At 45.2% G+C, this 22,190-nt stretch overlaps 1 protein-coding gene across 3 annotated transcripts in view; it reads right to left on the reverse strand.

Annotated features, from left to right (window-relative positions):
* Nucleotides 1-1,050: 1,050 nt before the first annotated feature.
* LOC120941018 (cytochrome P450 7A1) overlaps nucleotides 1,051-22,190 on the reverse strand; it is a 37,484-nt gene continuing 16,344 nt past the window's right edge. For all 3 annotated transcript variants that reach the window (XM_040354242.1, XM_040354243.1, XM_040354244.1), the window contains 6 exons: nucleotides 10,313-10,598; nucleotides 8,306-8,546; nucleotides 5,929-6,536; nucleotides 5,695-5,825; nucleotides 3,598-3,776; nucleotides 1,051-1,744 (listed from right to left, as the gene is read on the reverse strand). In XM_040354242.1, the coding sequence (XP_040210176.1) occupies nucleotides 1,445-1,744; nucleotides 3,598-3,776; nucleotides 5,695-5,825; nucleotides 5,929-6,536; nucleotides 8,306-8,546; nucleotides 10,313-10,392 (1,539 nt within the window). In that variant the 5' untranslated portion in view covers nucleotides 10,393-10,598 and the 3' untranslated portion in view covers nucleotides 1,051-1,444. The remainder of the gene's footprint in view (nucleotides 1,745-3,597; nucleotides 3,777-5,694; nucleotides 5,826-5,928; nucleotides 6,537-8,305; nucleotides 8,547-10,312; nucleotides 10,599-22,190) is intronic.

A 22,190-nucleotide genomic window follows, 5' to 3' on the forward strand; every position in this document is an offset into this window, starting at 1 on the left:
ATGCCTTTATTTTATTTTTTTGCGCCGTACTCACAGTTTAATGCCGTAGTGAAGTTCCAGACTCCCCGCGGAAAAATGGGCGTTCCTATGCAGAGGGAAGATGATTGACCGCCGGCTATGGCGCGTCACGCTTCCCGAAAATAGCCGGAGTAGGTCTTGGCTCTTCACGGCGCTATACGGCGCCTGCGCACAGACTAGGAGCTGACTGCGCAGGCGCCGTGAAGAGCCAAGTCCTATTTCGGCTATTTTCGGGAAGCGTGACGCGCCATAGCCGGCGGTCAATCATCTTCCCTCTGCATAGGAACGCCCATTCCCCGCGGGGAGTCTGAAACTTCACTACAGAATTTAACTGTGAGTACGGCACCAAAAAATAAAATAAAGGCATATTATTGTAGCTCGCGCTAGTATGCTTGATGGCATGCTAGAATTTTTTTTTTTTTTTTAGGGTGAACCCCCGTTTTAAAGCAGGAAACATAATAAATAATTAATTTCATGATCGCAGGTGGATCTCTCTAATATCACCTATTTAGCCCTCCCAAATTAAGATCAAAAGTGACTCAGTTAAAGCTCATGTTACTCCCAAGTCAGAAGAGTGACCTCTTTCTTCCCCGCCGTCTGCTCTGACAGGTCATATGAATATACTAAAAGAGTCTATGGGGGTTATTTACTAAAGGCAAATCCACTTTGCACTACAAGTGCACTTGGAAGTGCAGTCGCTGTAAATCTGAGGGGTAGATCTGAAATTAGGGGAAGCTCTGCTGATTTTATCATCCAATCGTGTGCAAGCTAAAATGCTGTTTTTTTTTTTTCTTGCATGTCCCCTCGGATCTACAGCGACTGCACTTCCAAGTGCACTTTTCATTTGTAGTGCAAAGTGGATTTGCCTTTTCGTACATAACCCCCTATATGTACCTGACTCAACATTTAGTTAAATAAATAAATAGAGATTCTACATATACTAGCCATACATTACCATTGTAAAAGTGGCAACCCCTTTGTTTATCCAATTACACATTAAATTAACCTTTCCACTCAAAACTGGATATACAATTTTTTTTTTTTAAATAAAAAATATTTATTTACACATACATTTAAATAGACAACGATAGATCGAAGTTAAGTAATCCTACAGTGGGGTAAGAGAGCAGAACATAAATGCTCTATAATGTTTCACTCACATATATTAATCTTTGGCAGTTTTTTGTACAGACAGTACATAGCAATATACAGTTCAATACATTTTCTAGTTGAGTCCATCTAGAACATGTCCTTGGTTTAAAACGTAAATGCTTACAAAGAAAATCACCAATATTTACAATATGATTTATAGTTAAAACACTATAAATGGGCTACAGAAAAACTTTTGTATTGAGAGCAAGAACCAATTTTCAGAACTAATTACAAAATTTACAAAGCTGTTACTGTATATGTCAGGTAGTTATGCTTAGAAGACTTTTAATCGGTATTTGAAATCTACATCGTAAGTTGGCTGCAGAATTCCCAGGCCTGCTCGGGATTCATCCAGTGGTGGGGTTTTGGAATTTTTCTCCACAAGATCCATATCGAAGTAAGAAATCAGCAAGGTCACAAACTGCTTGATCTCATGGACTGCAAATTGACGGCCGGGGCACTTGGTTTTCCCTGATCCGAATGGCATGTAGTAAAACTTCAGTTTCTTTCCATTTTTCTTAAAGTCTGTGTTTTCTTTCCCATTTTCATCCAGATAACGATCATATTTGAATGACTAGAATAAAACATAAATGAGTATAAGATTCATATCCCCTATACAAGGTTATACAACATGCAGTGATAGTGAATAGTAATTTGCGGAGCAATCCATAGAGGGGGAAAAAAAACACCACCCTACACACAACACCTTCAGGTTTACTGAAGGAAGAGGAAAATTATTTTCTGCTGGTTGCTGTGGGTTTGCTCGTTGCCTAAAGTAGGCCTTATGCCGCGTACACACGACCGTTTTTCATGACGAGAAAAATGCAATTTTTTTAATTGGTCATTAAAAACAACCGTGTGTAGGCTCCAGAGCATTTTTCTCATCGTGGAAAATGGCCATTAAAAATTTAGAACATGCTCTAATTTTTCTTGTCGTTTTTCACGTCGAACGATCGTGTGTGCAAAAATGCAAGTTATGAGACGGGAGCACTCGTTCTGGTAAAACTAGTGTTTGTAATGGAGATAGCACATTCGTCACGCTGTAACAGACTGAAAAGCACAAAGACTGAAAAGCGTGAATCGTCTCTCACCAAACCTTTACTAACACGAAATTAGCAAAAGCAGCCCAAAGGGTGGCGCCATCCGAATGGAACTTCCCCTTTATAGTGCCGTCGTACGTGTTATACGTCACCGCGCTTTGCTCGAGCTCGTGTGTATGCAAAGCAGGCTTGACAAGAATCACGTCGAGAAAGACTTTGTTTTTTCCATGACATTAAAAATGGTCGTGTGTACGCGGCATTAGACCTGAAATGATGGTTACAAAATTAGGCTGAATTTAGAGTATGCAGTTGCATAGTGTTATGAAGAAGATAATTATGTTTATAAGGGGAAATGTACTGATATGGCCAAAAATTCGGTGGTGATAACTGACCTCACCTACATCTCACTTTCATCCCCAATCATTTTTAGCCAACCCATCTGTATAGCAACCTTAGGATAGAAAACACGGGCATCCGGTATTGCATCATGGTAATGCTAATGGGATTATTATTATTAAATGCAAAATAGCCCCATAACTAGTTTTTGTACAAGAGCAATTTACAGTCTGTACCTCCCAATAAAGGGCACTACATTCCTTGAAGATTTTCTTTTAATTACATATATATATATATATATATATATATATATATATATATATATATACAGGGCTGGACTGGGACAAACATTTGGCCCTGGACTTCATCCAGACTGGCCCACTTTGACAGGTCTCTCCCATGGCGGCCGGACAAATCCCGCACCCCCCCCCCCGGCCACCCAAGCCCCCTCTCCCCCTTCACTAGCCACTAGCCGTTATACTTTATTAGAGTAGAACGGCTGGTACTGTACTGGTACTCTTATAGGCAGTACCAGTGGGGAAGCTAGAAATGATTTCACCCGGGGCTAGGAATCAGTTTGGTGCCCCCCCTTATGGGACAAGATTAGACAGAAGTGAGAAACTCCCAGGCCATAGCTGTTGAGTCAGCTGTCTGTCCCCTCCCCCATGCTCCTCTGTCGTCCCCCCTGCTCCTCTGGTCCTCCCCCTGCTTCTCTGTTCCCCCCAGGTAAGCGCTGTGGGGAGGGAGAGGAGGTGAGCTCTGCGGGAAGGGAGAGACAGAGGAGCGGAGGGGGGCAGCGGTCCGCTGTCACTGAAGTCGGCCCACTGAGCCATCGGCCCACCAGGAAACTCCCTGTACTCCCAATGGCCAGTCCATCCATGTATATATATATCTACAGCCAAGTTAGTTTTCCAGGATAGGATATTTTTCTGTTTTGCGATATATATTTGGGATGTGCAGTTAATCTTCACTCAGCTTGTTTTGCTTATGAGTTTTCAAGGATGTTGGGACTCAATAAAGCTCACATTACACTGCTTTCTGTACTACTTACCTGGGGATCTTCATAAATCTCAGGGTCCAGATGTATTGTCTGTGGGTAAAATGCTACGATGTCATCTTTGCGGATTTTGTATGCCCCCATATCATCTAGTTGTAAAACAAAGTTCTCTTGGGCAACTCTGATGTTCATTGATGCACTTGATAACCTCATCGATTCTTTAATAATGCTATCTGTGAATTAAAGACCAAAAAACAAATACATTTATTTTTTTCCAAACAAGAAATATCTCTTGAGGCGCACATATTCTTAAGGAATAACTAAGGAATGCACATATTACAGGGCCTGTGAGGTTATAGGGTTCCTGCTGCTCCTGTTGCCTCTTTTACTTTAAAAGGGAGGCCATTTTAATTTATATACATTTTTCTTATTTGTTTAATATTGTCAGGTCTAAATAAATGCAGCAAAAAAAAAGTCGGTCAGGTAAATAGGAAGTTTTATATGAGCTATTCTTGTGTTAGGTAAAAGTTATTAAATCACATAAGAAACATAATTAAGGTGCTTTCTTATGCGATTTATGTGACCACCCTAGCACAAGGATAGCGCACTTTTTATTGTTTATTGTTTATTGTTCCAAAATCTACTCAGATTGGTGATTTACTGCAGATACTGCTGTCCATTCGATCTACAGTAATTTAGTTTTTTTTTTTACATTTGTTTTACTTTGTTTTTTTATCACAAAGGTTTACATTTTTTTTTTTGGTAAGCGCATAGATTTTTTTGGTTTAGGAAATTTTATATATTAGTCTTTTAGATATTTAGCAGCAGGTGAGGTTCTTGGCTTCTCTGAACATGTTTTCTAGGACTCCTGTCTGCTAAAAAAGTCTGTTGTGTACAGAGCTCAATAACAAATTTAAATACCCATAGAAAAAAAATGAATTGACACAAAACCATACATTCCATTTTATTCTGGAGAACTTTTCATTTAATCAAACCCCTTTTTCCATTTTTTTTTCTGTCATTGAATGCTCTAGTATACTCATGAAAAAGGAAACTATTGCACTTTAATAAAGCTGTGCATTTAGTTGAAGCCTGAGGCCCCATACACACGAGAGGATTTATCCGCAGATACGGTCCAGCGGACCGTATCCGCGGATAAATCCTCTCGAGGATTTCAGAAGATTTCTATGCGATGGCGTGTACACACCATCGCATTGAAATCCGCGCTGAAATCCTCTGCCGATGACGTGTCGCGCCGTCGCCGCTATTATGACGCGGCGACGGGCGCGACGCTGTCATATAAGGAATTCCACGCATGCGTCAAATAATTACGACGTGTGCGGGGAATCCCTTTGGACGGATGGATCCGGTAAGTCTGTACAGACGAGCGGATCCATCCGTTGGAATGGATTCCAGCAGATGGATTTGTTGAGCATGTCAGCAAATATCCATCTGCTGGAAATCCATCCCAGGGGAGATTTATCCGCGGATAAATATCCGACGGAGTGTACACAACATAGAATCTATCCGCAGAAACCCATTTGATGGGATTTATCTGCGGATAGATTCTATGGTGTGTATGGGGCCTGAGTAATGCTGCGTACACATGATCGGAATTTCCGATGAAAAAAGTCAGATGGACTTTTTTCATCGTAAATTCCGATCGTGTGTGGGCCCCATCTGACTTTTTTTCGTCTGTGTTTAGAAATAGAACATGTTTTATTTTTTTCCGATGGAAAAAAACGGTAGAAAATTTCTATCGTTTGTGTGCTTTTTCGACGGAGAAAAAACCCACGCATATTTAGAATCAAGTCAACGCATGCATGGAAGCATTGAACTTAATTTTTCTCGGCTCGTCGTAGTGTTTTATGTCACCGTGTTTTGGACGGTCGGAATTTGGTCTGACAGTGTGTATGCAAGACAGCTTGAATGGAATTCCGACGAAAAATTCCATCGGATTTTAGGCCAATTGAAAATTCCAATCGTGTGTATGGGCCATAACAGTTCATTATGTGAACTATAAAGTGAATTTAGTGTGTTCCAATGGTAATATTGTATCAGAGAAGGGTTTTGACATTAATATTACCAATATTATCTGTATTATATCTATAAATTATAACTGTGGAATGTTGAGTGTACATGTAACCATACCTAAGACAGGCATATCCTCCAGCTGTTGCCGATTTAGGAGAATTAAACCTTCACTCAATGAAACTTTCTGATTAGCTTTTTCCAAGACATGTTTGATTTCTTCAGTTGCCACCTTCATTGCATTTGGGCACCTGAAAAAAAAAAAAAAAAAGGTCAAAATTTAAATCCACACTATTCTAGATCATAGGAGAGAGACATAGAAAACAAAAACAGTGGGATCATTGCAAATTTTACCTGAGGATGTTGTAGACAGTCCAAAATGTTGCTGGGAGTGTATTAGCTAGGGAAGCCCAGAGGAGTGCCACATGGGTCCTTGCTTTTTCTGAGTCATTCATGGCAGTAGCTTCATTCATGAACATCCTGTTGTAGATGAGGCTGGAAATATTGATTCTTTGCTTGACTTTCTCCGGAAGGAGATCTTTGGCCAGACTCTCTCTGGCACTGTGTCCTGTTTTAAAGACGTGAATTGGCAGGCCTGCTACAAGAGCAGGAAAAATTTTGTCAAACTCTTTAAAGTTTTCAAGAGCATTAAGAAAGAAAGCTCTTTCTGCTTCTTTTCTAGCTAGGTTCTTCTCGTCCTTTGCCTTCAGCTCTTTGCCAAACATAGTCAAGTATCCGGATTCAAACATCACACGGTAACAGAAGGCATAGAGACCACCATTTATCCAGTCATTTTTGTTTTCTTTAGATAAACTGAGATGAAATAGGGTGTGTTGAAGGTTCTCCATCATATTAGAAATCAGAGAATCCAGGGCATCGCCCTGCAAGGATTTTATGAATGTTTCATGCACGTTTTCGGTTGTGTTGCCATCCACAGGGTGGAAGCTGCTGTGCCCAAAAGCCTAAAAAACACCAGACAAAAAGATAAATATGTGATGGAAATGTGTGCGCTGCTACTGATAGGACCAAAAGAATAAATACAAATTCAAAATAAAATTTGTTAAAGCAGAGGTCCGCTAATTTTTTTTTTTTAAAGTCAGAATCTACAAATACTGCAGCTACTGACTTTTAAAATAAGGACACTTACCTGTCAAGGGAGCCCGCAATGTCTGTACCCAAAGCAGATCTCTCCCTCAGCTCTCGGATGCTGCCGGCACCATCTTCAGTAAGGGAATCTGGAAGTGAAGCATTACGGCTTCACTTTCTGGTTCCCTACTGCACCTGCGCGAGTCGTGCTGCGCGATCCGAATGGTCCCTGCTGTCTTCTGGGAACTGTGTGTATCCCAGAAGACAGCAGGGGGGACGAAGGAGGCGTCGGACGTGGCGTAGATTTCTGCAGATAATGCCCCTATCTGTGCCCAGAAGTGGGAGCAAATACCTGTAATAAACCCTGCCCCCCGAAAGGTGCCAATTGTGGCACCGGAGGGGGGGAGGAATCCAATGGGGGGGGAATTCAATTTTTAGGTGGAACTCCGTTTTAAGTTGTAAAGTTATTCTCAGTGTGTTCAGTGTTTAATTGAACTACTGCTACCACTCCAGGCTGGCCATACATTATACAATTTTCCTTTAGATTTACAAAAACCATATAATATGGAGGTCAAACCTGAACACTATCAATTTGTTTGCAATTAGGCAGGCACTACATAGTTGAAGGTAAATCTAAAGGAAATTGAATGAGAAAATTGTATAATGTATGGTCAGCTTTAGTGTGCTTCCACACTAACCACAAAAGAGTTTAGACAAATAAATGGATCATTGTTCCTTTAAATAGAGAGGGAGAGAATATGTGTGTGCAGCACGTCACATTGTGCAACTGGAAGGCTGGATCTGTGAGATCGGTGGGCACAACACAGATGAGCGTAGCTGCAGGAGTTTTATCATGACTGCAGTGCAGCCACAACTACATTGAAGGAAGTTGGTACAGGTCTCTTAAAAAAGGGACCCCACATGACGTAGCTGATAAGAGTCGAAATCGCACAGATTACCAGTAAAAAGTGCAAGTGGCCTATTAATTTTAAGTCCACGACTAAAGGTGAGCAGGCATTTCACTTATATGGTGGAGTGGTAGCAATGGTGGAATGGAGCACATGGTTCTTAAGTGCATAATATTTTGGAAAAATTTGGTGTCAAGAAATAAACACTTGAACTGCTTTAATAGTGAATGTATGGGCACTTGGACTTGCATTTATATTATTTATGCCCCAAATCTGTATAAGGCGTATCACTTTATATTTGTTTTGTTTCATTTAACTTCATTAGGTTGTGATTTATTTAGTATCACATTTTTTGCACTTGGTACTGATTGAGGAGCATGTGAGGCCTCGTACACACGACCGAGGAACTCGACGGGCGAAACACATCGTTTTCCTTGTCAAGTTCCTTGTTAGGCTGTTATCAGCTTAGCCTAAAGCTTTAAATTGTTAAAAAACACCACAGTAGCCCACATTTCTTTCAGATATTAAATGTATTACTTTAGGGACATGAAATCTGCAGCTCCACTGAAGAAAGAAATGCTATCAGTCTTTCACAGTGAACACTGTAAATGATTATTTTTATAGAATGTGGTATGGTAATTTGCACACTTAAAATTGATAGTCTTATCAATTCAGTTTTACAATGTGTGTAACTTATTGAGATAGCAAAAAAAAAAACAAACGATGCGATATTGTACCTTGGACGATGTTGAGAAGTGGAATTTCATCCAGTCAAAGTATCGCCCATGTCGCATCACTGAATTAAATGCAAAAGGGTTAGTGATGAAATGAAAGTATTGTCCAGCAATCTTGCAGGTGAAGATGTCCCCAAATTTCTTTTGCCTCGACCTGAGAAACTCGAGAGGGTTGGCCCCAAACTGCAAGGCACATCCCATATAGGGAATGAGCCCATTTTCTAAAGGTGGTTCACCTGGCTGCCTGCAATGACAAGATTAAACATATATACCTTTTTATTACTTGTTACAGCTTTGCATAATATTACCGATTTGCACATAACATGTACTTTATTTACTCATTGGCATCATGCTGCTGTTAAAACACGTTCTGTTCTGACCATATCACAGTAGACCAACAACACAAATCAAATATTTGAAAAAGAAGGCTATGCAGGGTTATTGGCAGATATACTGCTGAATTTTTGTTTTTGTGATAAGGGATTTGTACTTTTTTTTCATTTTTTTTTATGGCAAATTATAGTGCTGTTTAAATTTGCTGCATTAAATTGAAAAATAAAATTAGTAACAATGTCCAAAATCGGTTAGAGGCTAGGCCTCGTACACACGACCGAGAAACATCGTTTTCCTCGACAAGTTCCTTGTCAGGCTTGTGGAGAAACTTGACAAGCTTTCTTTTGGGCCACACACTGTCAAGACCAGGGGTCAAGTCCTGGGGAAAAAAGTGTGGGAACTCCCACCCAAGATCCACTCCCCCAGCAAAAAAAAAAAAATGATACGCATAATTACTAAGCCGCATGTTTTTTTTAAGAAGCAAGTTCTTTCTAAATCATAACTCGCAGCAGACCTCCGCAATGTCTCCTGGGAACAATGACAAAAGCTCCCAGGAGACATTGCGGCATCGAGGAAGTGACAGAATATCCGCACACCACCCGATGAATCCATATACAGGAAGCTGCCAGTAACATACTAAGGTTCGCCTGCCCCTGACAGTGACTCGAGCTGGGCATCGCCGCTTAGTGAAGGATTGGCTCGGGCGGCTCGGCTGCTCTCGGCTGCTCTAGTCCTGCAAAGGGAACTGAGTTCCTGCTGTGAAAAAAGTGCAGGAACTCCGTTCCCACGCGTTCCCGCAGGACTTGAGCCCTGGTCAAGACCAAATCTCCTCGTTCTCAAACTCGGTGACGTACAACACATACAACGGCAGCGGAAGTTCGATTCCACTGGCACAACCCTTGGGGCTGCTTTTGCTAATCTCATGTTACTGCGTGTTAAGTAAAAGTTTGGTAAGAGACGATTTGCACTTTTCAGACTGTTATAGCGTGACAAATGTGCTATCTCCATTACAAACGCTACTTTTACCGAAGATGCGCTCCCGTCTCATACTTTATTCTGAGCATGCGCGGGTTTCTTAGCATACACACGAACGTGTTTCTCGTCGAAAACCAGCCCGACGAGGAACACGACGAGGAAATTGAGACTCCCATCGAGGAAAAAGAGAACTTGTTCTCTTTTTTTCTCGTCGAGTTCCTCGACAGTTTTCTCGATGAAAAACATACACACGATCGTTTTCCTCATCAAAAAAAGCTCTGCCACCAAGTTTCTTGATGGATTCTGTCGAGGAAAACGGTCGTGTGTACGAGGCCTAAGTTGGTAATCATGGAGATAATTGTTGCTGTATCCGTTTAGAAAAGCCCAGTATTTTTTCTTGACATAGCTATAATGTAGCAAATTTTAATATATACTTTATACACACACAAGCAAATTCAAAATGGAAATAATTCTATGACATGCTGTACCCATTTAAAAAAGCCCTTATCTATGCCAAGACGACATACTGCCACATAACACTAACTTTATAACAGGTGTTATGTGGCAGGGAGTTTATTAGCATAGCTAGAATGTAGCAAATTTAAATATATACTGTATACAAATTCAATATGTAATTGATATAGACAGTATTATAAACATTAGTAAACACAAGCTTAAATTCCGGATTTTGATTGCTCTTACCGTCTTCTAATGCCAAAAATAAGCCAGAAAAAACAGCATAGAGCCACAACCGATCCCCATATTAATGATATTGTCAGCATTTTTTAAGATGATGGAGCCTCAGGATGGACCACACTAGTGAGCAAAGAGAAATGCTGAAAGGTAGAAAAGTGGTCACCACTTATATACCCATTGCAGTATAATGGGCAGTGTAGAAATGAACTCAAGTAACCAGGAATATGTATTGATGATTAACCTCTCAGCCAATGGGATGCTCTCCTTCCAACTTGTACTCATGTGCAGGTATCTGTAAAAAAAAAAAAAAAGTCTTAGCCCAGACCATCATAGAGATAGCCTTGACCGTTTGTACAGAGGTATGATGAGGTTCCAAAGTAAGCAAAGAGTTGTAATAATAGATAAACTGAAGGTCTCTGGGTGTGTTCAGGTCTTTCATATGAGCTTACTAACTGTTAACTATTAGGTCAAGTTCACTGGCTACTGGCGAGAAATTTACTTTTCAGTATTTATCTGGTGTTCTGTAATAGCAATGCAGAAATACTGTGAAGTTGTTCTAAAACATTAAGTTTTTTTAACTTAACCACTTCATTACTGGGCACTTAAACCCCCTTCGTGCCCAGACCAATTTTCAGCTTTCAGCGCTGACACATTTTGAATGACAATTGCGCGGTTATACAACACTGTACCCAAATTATATTTTTATCATTTTTTTTCCCACACATAGAGCTTTCTTTTGGTGGTATTTGATCATCTCTGCGATTTTTATTTTTTGCGCTATAAACAAAAAAAGACAGAAAAATTGGGAAAAAAACACAATATTTTTTACTTTTTGTTATAATAATATCCCAATTAAAAAAAAAAAAAAAAAACCAATTCCTCGGTTTAGGCCGATACGTATTCTTCTACATATTTATGTTAAAAAAAAAATCGCAATAAGTGTATTTGATCGGTTTGCGCAAAAGTTATAGCACCTACTAAATAGGGGATAGATTTATGATTTTTTTTTTTTTTATTAGTAATGGCGGCGATCTGCGATTTTTTTTTGTCAGGTCTGCGATATTGCGACGGACATATCGGACACTTTTGACACAAATTTGGGACCATTCACATTTATACAGCGATCAGTGCTATAAAAATGCACTAATTACTGTATAAATGTGACTGGCAGGGAAGGGGTTAACACTAGGGGGTGAGGAAGGGGTTAAATGTATTCCCTGGGTGTGTTCTAACTGTGTGGGGGGAGGGGACTGACTGGGGGAGGTGACCGATGCTGTGTCCCTATTAGTGGCGGTTCGTCCATAGAGGGTGCTGGAGCGCCGCCCCCTCTGGCTCTCACCACATGCATTGCACGAATCTATGTTATTTCTGCCGCTGCCGCTGTTATTCAGATGGTCGGCGCTCAATGTCCGGCCATCTGAATAAGGCCAGCTGGTTGGCTGTACGGAAATGTCTATCAAAGCCAACGGCTCTGATAGGCTTTCCCAATACAGCCCTTGGGTCCCGGAAGCTTATTCTCGGAGCGCACAGACTGTACGCCCCTTGAATAAGATGACAGGCGTCTCAGCCAATCAGGTTGGCCGGTTCTGGCTACCGGTAACCTGATTGGCTGAGACACCTGTCAGTCATCGAGGGCGGGAGAAGACATCGTGGGACGTGGATGCCTAAGGCCGGGTACTCACGAACAAACATGTACGGTGAAAGCGGTCCGTCGGACCGTTTTCACCGTACATGTCTGCCAGAGGGCTTCTGTACGATGGTTGTACACACCATCGTACAGAAGTCCGCGCATAAACAATACGCGGGGCGTGTCCGCGTCGTCGCCGCGACGATGACGCGGCGATGACGCGGAGACGTGGGCGGGCCTGCCATTTAAAGGCTTCCACGCATGCGTCAAAGTCATTCGACGCATGCGAGGGACAGCGGGCGCCTGGACATGTACGGTAGGTCTGTACTGACGACCGTACATGTCCGAGCGGGCAGGATTCCAGCGGACGGTTTTAAAACACGTCCAGGAATATTTGTCCGCTGGGAAAAGGCCCGGCGGACAAATGTTTGCAGGAATTCGGCCCGCTCGCGCCCACACACGACCAAACATGTCTGCTGAAACTGGCCCGCGGACCAGTTTCAGCATACATGTTTGGTCGTGTGTACGGGGCCTAAAACCAGTAAAGGTAAGTGCCGGGCGGGGGGGGAAGAAAGCAATTTACAGGGCACAGTGGGGACAATTGGCACAGCGGCGACCATTAAAGGGCACAGTGGCTGCGTTTAATGGCATGGCACAGTGGTGACAATGTGTGGCACAGTGGTGACAATGTATGGCACAGTGGCTGCGTTTAATGGCATGGCACAGTGGTGACAATGGATGGCACAGTGGTGACAATGGATGGCACAGTGGTTGCGTTTAATGGCATGGCACAGTGGTGACAATGTATGGCACAGTGGTGACAATGGATGACACAGTGGCTGCGTTTAATGGCATGGCACAGTGGTGAAAATGTATGGCACAGTGGCTGCGTTTAATGGCATGGCACAGTGGTGACAATGGATGGCACAGTGACTGCGTTTAATGGCATGGCACAGTGGTGACATTGTATGGCACAGTGGCTGCGTTTAATGGCATGGCACAGTGGTGCGAATTGATGGCACAGTGGCTGCATTTGATGGCATGGCACAGTGGCTGCATTTGATGGCATGGCACAGTGGTGCAAATTGATGGCACAGTGGCTGCGTTTGATGGCATGTAACAGTGGTTGCGTTTGATGGCATGTAACAGTGGCTGCGTTTGATGGCATGTAACAGTGGCTGCGTTTGGGCACAGTGAGACTGCAATTTTTTTTTTCTTTTGCGCCCCCCCAAAAATTTTGAGCACCAGCCGCCACTGGTCCCTATGTACAAGGGGCACAGATCGGTCTCCTCTCTCCCTGACAGGACGTGGAGCTCTGTGTTTACGTCCCTGCTGTCACCGCCGATCGCGTGTACCCGGCGGACATCGCAGCTGCCAGGTACACGCATCGGCTTCCCAGCGATGCGCCGGCACAGTGTTTACCCGCTGCGCGCCCCCCAGCGGCGCGTGCGGGTAATGCACAGAAAAAGACGTCCAAAGACGTCCACTCGGCGCTTGAGAGCCGCGCTGTGGACGTCTTTGGTCTATAGCGTGGATCTCAAGTGGTTAAAGCATTCTCTGCATTAAAGAGGAAGTAACCCCTTTTAAAATTGTACCTACCTAACAAGGCTTACCCATAGGTAGTTTAAATATTTCCTAAACATGCACCGTTTAGGAGATATTTAGAGCCGGTTCACATAGGGGCGGCTCGTCAGGCGACTCAGCCGCTTGACAAGTCGCGCTTCGCTCTATTCAATAGAACCGTTCTAATAGGAGCGACGCAAGGTTCTTGTACAACTTTGGGGGCGACTTAGGGCAACTTGCATTGACTTCAATACAGAAGTCATTTTGCAAGTCGCCTCTCAAGTCGTCTTGAGATTGGCTTGCCGAGTCGCCCCCAAAGTCGTGCCGCCCCTGTGTGAACCGGCTATTACTGTGGCGCATGCGCTCTGAAGGAACGGTCACCCATAATATGCATACTAGCACATTATGCCTTTGCCTTGCAGGAAAGAAAAACAAAAAAACAAAAACAAACAAAACAAGTGCGGCTGTAAATCACTTAAATGTAAAATACCTTCTGTGGGCAGGATCCCCCAGCCCCGGATTCCTGTACAAATGACATGCAAATTGAGTGCAGTGCGAATTGAGCCAATTCACACCAAACAAATGTAGGAACCTTTTTTTGTGGAATGTTATTGATGCTGTGCAGGAACATTCCTGTGCAGATCCCACACCGCATCAGAATCTCAGGCTGTTCAAACTCCTCTGCGAACCGCTGCGGTTGTCAATATAACGTCAACGACATCCCCAAATCTGTTCGCAGAACGCAGTGCAAACTGTGGAATCGGATGGAATTGGATCTCATGGGTCTGAACATCCGATTCTAGTGTGGATTCCTCTTAAAATCCATACTAGACCGAAGGGCCTGGTATGCTCTTGAGGGGGAACCCATGCTGTTTTGTTTTTTTTATATATATTGTGCGTGTAGTACCCCCTAAAGATTCATACCAGACAGTGCCTGGTATTGTTGGGGATCAAAGTCAGATCCCTGCTCATTCATGTGGGACTTCAAGTCGCAGGACAAAGTCGGATCCACAGTCGTACCACTGTCATGTCGTACAAGTGTGAAAGGGGCTTAATGGGACAAAGATAACAAAAAAAAGTATTGAAATTGACTTTAACCACTGGCTTGAACCCTTTCTAAAATTGCAAAAATGGATTACATTATATATATATATATTATTATTAAAGCCTCATACACACGACCCGATTGTTGGCCAACCGAGCGTCTGATTTTTGTCCAAAGGGTGTGTGCCTGGATCTTGTCTTGCATACTAACGGCACACAATTGTCAGCCAACAAACACAAAGGTAGTGACGTACTACAAGGAATTTCAGCTCTTGAGTGCCACCCTTTGGGACCCTTCTGCTAATTTCGTGCTTGGTGAGCATTGATTCCGAGCATGCACGTTTGTACTTTCGACTTGTGTGACGAACTTGTGTACTGACGATAAGCAAATCAGACAACAGACCGTTGTGCGCCAAAAATGTACTAGCCTGCCATCCAACATTTGTTGACTGAAAGTTAGACAACAATTCCCTGCCAACAATCAGATCCTGTGTATGAGGCTTTAGACTTCTATGAATTAGACATCTATGCAGTTTCAGAAAGTGCTCCAAAACTCCTGCAGTGGAAGGAGAACTTCAGCTTGGATCCTCTTGGCGATATGAGTGGCTATGTGAGAGGGTACCTACCAAAGCTAGGTATTTGCTCCTCCCAAAAAAAAAAAAAAATGACTACATGCCAAATTGGGCAGATAACTTAAGGTGGAACTTCGCCTTTTGGGGTGGTCCAGCCTGCCCTGTACCACCCCAGCCTGCCCTGTATCACCCAGCCTGCCCTGTACCACCCCAGCCTGCCCTGTACCACCTAAAACTTTCCCATGCCACCCTAACTTGCCCTGTGCCACCCTAACTTGCCCTGTACCACCCCAATCTGCCCTATACCACCCCAACCTGCCCAATGCCACCCTAACTTGCCCTGTACCACCCCAACCTTTCCCATGCCATCCCAACTTGACCTATGCCACCCTAACTAGCACTATACCACCCCAACCTGCCCTGTATCACCCTAACTTGCCCTATACCAACCCAACCTGCCCTATGCAACCCTAACTTGCCCTATACCACCCCAAACTACCCTATATCACCCCAACACGCCCTATACCACCTTAACCTGTCCTATACCACCCCACCAACCTGCCACTATACCACTCTATACTACCCTAACCTGCCACTATACTGCCCTACACTATCATTTACAGGGGCTGGTTTCGGGTGCGCCCCGTGCCGTGCACTGCCTGCTTGGTGCTGGGCAGCCTAGACAGAGGGGGGGTGACACCATGTTTTACCGCACCGGGTGACACCAACCCTAGTGACGCCACTGGTTATATGATCTAGTAAAGTTGTTTGATTTTTCACGTTAAATCATATATTATGCATATTTAAAGGAACGCAATCTTTTCATTTGTTATTCTGTTCAATAGAGTGATCGAATAAACTTTGGTGGGTGGTTGCGGCAGTTCCAAGCACGCACACAAACACGTTTTTTTCTTTTTGCAGTCACCTAGCATCGCATGAGTTTACAATTATAACTTATTACAGATAGCCTAAAGGGGTTGTAAAGGTTCGCAGATTATTATTTTTTTTAAAACAAACATGTCATACTTGCCTCCACTGTGCAGTTAGTTTTGCACAGAGTGGCCCCGATCGTCCTCTTCTGGGGTCCCACAGCGGCTTTCGCGGCTCCACCCCGCAAGAGCTAACCCCCTCTGGGAAGCGCTCTTCCAAGGGGGTTAGCTTGCGGGCGCGCTCACGTGCCATACAATCGGCATCCATAGGCGCCAATTGTATGATTGGATAGGTCATTGGATGTGATTGACAGCAGCGGGAGCCAATGGCTGTGCTGCTATCAATCATCCAATGAAGACCCGAAGAGCAGACAAGAGCTGGGGGAAAGCAACGCGAGATCTCGGCCACGGAGATTCAGGACTCAGGTAAGTAAAATGGGGGCTCGGGGGGCCGGTAACTGCAAGGTGTTTTTTAGAGGTTTTTGACAAGGTAAGGCTCACACTGCCTGTTTTAACCCTGTAAATGCCACACCTCCACACTGTGCATTACACACAGACGCAGCGTGGCCGGCTGGCTGCATTTACTTGAATGGGTCACATTTAGCAGTGGTACTGCTTGTTGAACGCAACAGGAGGTATCATTTTTGCTGTGTCCCCCCCCGAAGCAAAAGTATCATGCGTATACCCCCATCATACCTTTGTAGCGTAAGTGTTGGCGGTGGTAAAAATGTGTCTCAAACACCTGTTTTTACCTCTCCCAACCTCAAGTGTAAGAAAGGCCTAAAACACATTGGGACATTTATAAAACTAGTGCAGTCTAAGAAATGTTACAGTACCTCCAAATATCCATCCCCCCCCAAGCCAAGTGTATGTGTTTTTTTTTTAATTACCGTATTTATCGCGGTATAACGCGCTCCCGCGTATACCGCGCACCCCTAAAGTGGCCCTGAATCCTGTGGAAAAAAAGTTTTTTTTGTACTTACAGTTTTGGTGTCTTGCGCGGCGTCCATCGGCGGCCTCGTCGGGTCCGGCGTCCGTCTGCGGCTTCGGGTGTCCTCTTCGTAGGGTCCGGGGTCCGTCTGCGGGCTTCGGGTGTCCTCTTCGTCGGGTCCGGCGTCCTTCTGCGGCGTCCTCGCATCCTCCCCTCTCGTTTCCAGCGACGAGTTTGAATACTGCGCCGACATATACAGAGCGCAGTACACTCGTGTATTGTCGGGCAGGCTCGGCAACTCTCGCGCTCATGTCCTGTACGTCCAGGACGTGAGCGCGGAAGGTGCCGAGACTGGCCGACTATACCCGAGTGTACTGCGCTCGATATATGTCGGCGCAGTATTCAAAACTCGGCGCGGGAAAGTGGGTATCGGCGTATACCGCGCACCCACGATTTTGCCCTGATTTTTAGGGCAAAAAAGTCTGTGGTATATGCCGATAAATACGGTATTTGCTACTTTCTAACAGCGCTGATCAATTGATTTTTTGCTGAGTTCTGATATAAGCTTATTATAAACTGTTAGCCAGATTCAGAGAGACTTACGCCGACGTATCAGTAGATACGCCGTCGTAAGTCCGAATGTGCGCCGTCGTATCTATGCGCTCATTCTTAAAATGAGATACGCCTGAATTTTGCCAAGATACGACCGACGTAAGTCTCCTACGCCCTCGTATCTTGGGTGCATATTTACGCTGGCCGCAAGGGGCGCTTCTGTTGATTTACGCGTCGAATATGTAAATGAGCTAGATATGCCGATTCATGAACGTACTTGCGCCCGTCGCTGTAATCTACGTTGTTTACGTAAGGCGTTTCTCCGACGTAAAGTTAAACAACCAAAAAACTGGTCTAAGTCGTTTAGGGTATGGACGTCGGAAGTGCCGTCGTTTTTTACGTTGTTTACGTAAGTCGTACGTGAATGGGGCTGGGCGTAAGTTAGGTTCACGTCGTACGCATTGAGCTGTCGTATCGTAGGGAGTATTTGCGACGTGATCCTGAGCATGCGCGTGCATGCGTCGTTCGTTCGGCCATGCATTCACATGGGGTCACGATTCATTTGAATACAACACGCCCACTGCCTTGCTACTTTGAATTACGCGGGCTTACGCCGGCCTATTTACGTTACGCCGGCGTACATATGGGAGCAAGTGCTTTGTGAATACAGTACTTGCCTCTCAATGTTACGTCGGCCAAACTAAAGATGCGCCCGTCTCTCTGAATCTGGCTATGTGTGTTTACAGCAAAGCTCAAAAATAACCCAGTTTTAGCAGATTTTTAAAATGTCTATAATAAACTGATCTATACTATCATCACGCTATGCAGAGCATTTATCTACCTATGTTAGTAATCTTAATTTCCCCTATATAGCTTTGTGAAAAACTTTGTACAAAAGAGATAGAAGTAGTTAATCATTATACCTGAGCAGCATTCACATTTTTTACAACATGCTATTCCATCTATGGTGGTGCTTGCTAGATAAACGGGCTATGCTTAAAATTCTGTGCATGGGTTATAAATGTGGGGTGGAGGGTAAAGGGATTGTAAAGCTTTGTGTTTTTTCTTTTTTTCTTATGCATTAAGGTGAAAAAACACCTTGCACTCTCCGCCCCCCTGAGCCCCCGTTTTACTTACCTGTGCCCCGAATCTCCATGGGCGCGATCCCGCGTTGCTCTCCCCAGCTCTTCATTGGATGATTGATAGCAGCGCAGCCATTGGCTCCCACTGCCGTCAAACAAATCAATATCGCGGCGCGCAGGGGCGGGGGCAAGTGATACACTCGGCGGCTATGACCGCTGACTGTATCACACAGGAGCGCGCCCGCAAGCTAACCCCCATGGGAGAGCGCTTCCCAGAGGGGGGTTAGCTCTTGCGGGGAGGAGCCGAAACAGCCGCCAAGCGACCCCAGAAGATGAGGATCGGCAGGGATGGACTGGCCTTTGGGACTACAGGGAGTTTCCCGGTGGGCCAATGGCTCAGTGGGCCGGCTTCAGTGACAGCAGTCTGCCGCCCCCCTCCGCTCCTCTGTCTCTCCCTTCCTGTAGAGCTCACCTCCTCTCCCTCCCTGCAGCGCTCACCTCCTCTCCCTCCCCGCAGCGCTCACCTGGGGAGAAAGGAGAAGCAGGGGGAGGACCAGAGGAGCAGGGGGGACGGCAGAGGAGCATGGGGGAGGGGACAGACAGCTGACTCAACAGCTATGGCCTGGGAGTTTCTCACTTCTGCCTAATCTTGTCCCATAATGGGGGGCACCGAACTGATTATTTTCCCCGGGTGAAATAATTTCTAGCTTCGCCACTGGCTAGTGAAGGGGGAGAGGGGGCTTGGGTGGCCAGGGGGGGGGGGGGGGGGGGGGGCGGGAGTTGTCCGGCTGCCATGGGAGAGACCTTTTTAAAGTGGGCCGGTCTGGATGAAGTCCAGGGCCAAATTTTTGTCCCAGTCCAGCCCTGAGGATCGGGGCCACTCTGTGCAAAACGAACTGCACAGTGGAGGTAAGTATAAGTATGATATGTTTGGCAATATTCATTAAAGTGGTTGTAAAGGTTTAATTATTTTTTTTTTTTTTATAAATAACAAACAGCTGAACTCCAGGCAGCAATGAAAGCAACTCTGTATTCATGTCAAGCAAAGTTTTTTTTTAAAGTTTTGATAGAGTGTGAAAGGATTAGAACCTATCTCTGGTTTTTACTTCTATATAGGCCTGGTTCACACCTATGCATTTTTTTAGTGTGTTTTCAGTTTTGCAGAAACACACTACAGTCCATTTAACATGGTTTCTCATAGATGTAGTTCACATCTGTGCATTTTATGGAAAGAGCCAAGGACACTTTTTTTATGGCTTTTGGTTCCATAGACTTCAAAGGATCAAAAGCGTGTACTGAAAAACGCAAAATGCACCTGAAATATGCAAACTGCAACCTGCATAGGTGTGAATCAGGCTTAAAGTCAAAGTTGACTTTTTTCAAAAACGCAGTCGCACAGAAGCACCATGAGGTTTTCGGCACCCAAAAATGCGCTGTGTTTTCCGATGCGTGGAGGTTCCATTAAAAATTAATGGAACCCCTTGTGTCTGTTAAAGAGCAGTGCATATTGCCTGTGTGTCGGGGGAGCGCATGTAAATACATGGGTTCCCAGACCCACTAGAGTGTGAATCCAGCCTTAGGAACATGTTAGTCTCCTATTTAGCATGCAACATGTTCCTAAGCACCTGCATCCTACCCCAGGAGCCCCCTCCCTGTGACAGTGTGCAGGAATTTTTGTTCCCAGCAGCTGCTTTTGCATTTAAAATTGGTGCGGTCGGGTGAAGCTTTGCTTGCGCAGCTGTGTCCTTCATTCAGGCCTCATCCACAATTGAGATCAAAAATGCTTTGAGATTTTCTGTCTCTAAATGCCCCTTCATGTTAATCTATGTATCCATGCACACATAGAAGTCTAGAGGCACAAAAAAAAACAAAAAAAAAACCACATCGCTTAGGCCCCTTTCACACTACTCAGATTTTGCATCAAAGTTGGACCAAAGTAGTACAGGGACTACTTTGAAGTTGCACAGATATCCATGGTACTCATTGGAAATCATGGGGTATGGTTTCATGGACCTTGGAATGCTGAAGTGTTTCTACTTGAAATCTGTTACACAGTGGGCGGTCTTCTGCCCTGTCTTAAGGCTAACCCCCCCCCCCTCCCTCCAGACGGCTCCATGCAGGGCCGGTGCAAGGATTTCTGCCTACACAAGCGAAGCTCCATTTTGGCGCCCCCCCCCCCCCCCCAACGGCCACCCACCTCCCTTGCAAAAATGTTTCTTTCAATAATTACCCCCCTTCACATATCCCCCCACACAGTATTGCCCCCTTTCACATATCCCCCCACACAGTATTGCCCCCCCTTCACATATCCCCCCACACAGTAATGCCCCCCTTCACATATCCCCCCACACAGTAATGCCCCCCTTCACATATCCCCCCACACAGTAATGCCCCCCTTCACATATCCCCCACACAGTATTGCCCCCCCTTCACATATCCCCCCCACACAGTATTGCCCCCTTTCACATATCCCCCCACACAGTATTGCCCCCTTTCACATATCCCCCCACACAGTATTCCCCCCCTTCACATATCCCCCCACACAGTATTGCCCCCCTTTCACATATCCCCCCATCACATACCCCCCACACAGTATTTCCCCATCACACATCCCCCCCCCCACACACACACAGCACTGTCCCCCCACAGCGCTAATCCCCCCCCCCCACACACAGCACTGCCCCCCACACACACAGCACTGCCCCCCACACACAGCACTGTCCCCCCACAGCGCTAATCCCCCCCCCACACACAGCACTGCCCCCCACACACACAGCACTGCCCCCCACACACAGCACTGTCCCCCCACAGCGTGTGTGTAGTAAATGTACTTACCTGCTCCTCGCCTCGGTGACTTGGTTCCCTACTTGCAGCAGAAGAAGCAACATGTGACGTTCTCCCTCTCTCTGAGTGCCCTGCAGTGCAATCTGGGAGTTGTAGTCACTGCAGAGCACAGGCACCAGAGGGCCAAGTGAAGTCTGTGTGCCTGTGCTCTGTTGGAGAACTACAACTCCCGCCATGCTCTGGGGCTGCCGTCGCCTTCTTTAGGGGAAAGGCTAGGAGGACGGCGCCGCAGCGGTGGAGCCTGCTATTGGATGCAGGCAGCCTGAGCCGTGCCCACCACCACTATGAATGGTAAAGTCTTGTCCCTCGTCCGCCGCCGCGGACCGGACTCTGCGGCTGTGTGCAGCGCGCCCGCCGCTTGCGAGTCCCACACAACATACACCTCTGCTCCGGACAATAAAAAAAAAAAAAAAAAGTAATCTTTCCGCCCCATCCCAGGCTGCGGACCTGCCCGCCCCAAGCGGCCGCTTGGTCCGCCTGGTGGTTGCGCCGGCCCTGGCTCCATGGTCTGGAGGAAAAGCATTGTTCTGTGTTTGGCTGTTTGTGTACTGTGATTGCCCCCTGGAGCTTCTGTCTCATTACACATATCAGTCCTCCTATTCAAGCTATCGGACCAATCCCTGCTGACCCTGTTTCAAGTCCTCATTTGCATGGCCAAGGGGACCTAATTGAGAACTACAATGTACTTTACAATTGACCAATAGGAAAGTGGTTGTTGGGGGCAGGGTGTTCAAACTGCT

The sequence above is a fragment of the Rana temporaria genome, chromosome 5, assembly GCF_905171775.1.
Source record: "Rana temporaria chromosome 5, aRanTem1.1, whole genome shotgun sequence".
NCBI classification, from domain to species: domain Eukaryota; kingdom Metazoa; phylum Chordata; class Amphibia; order Anura; family Ranidae; genus Rana; species Rana temporaria.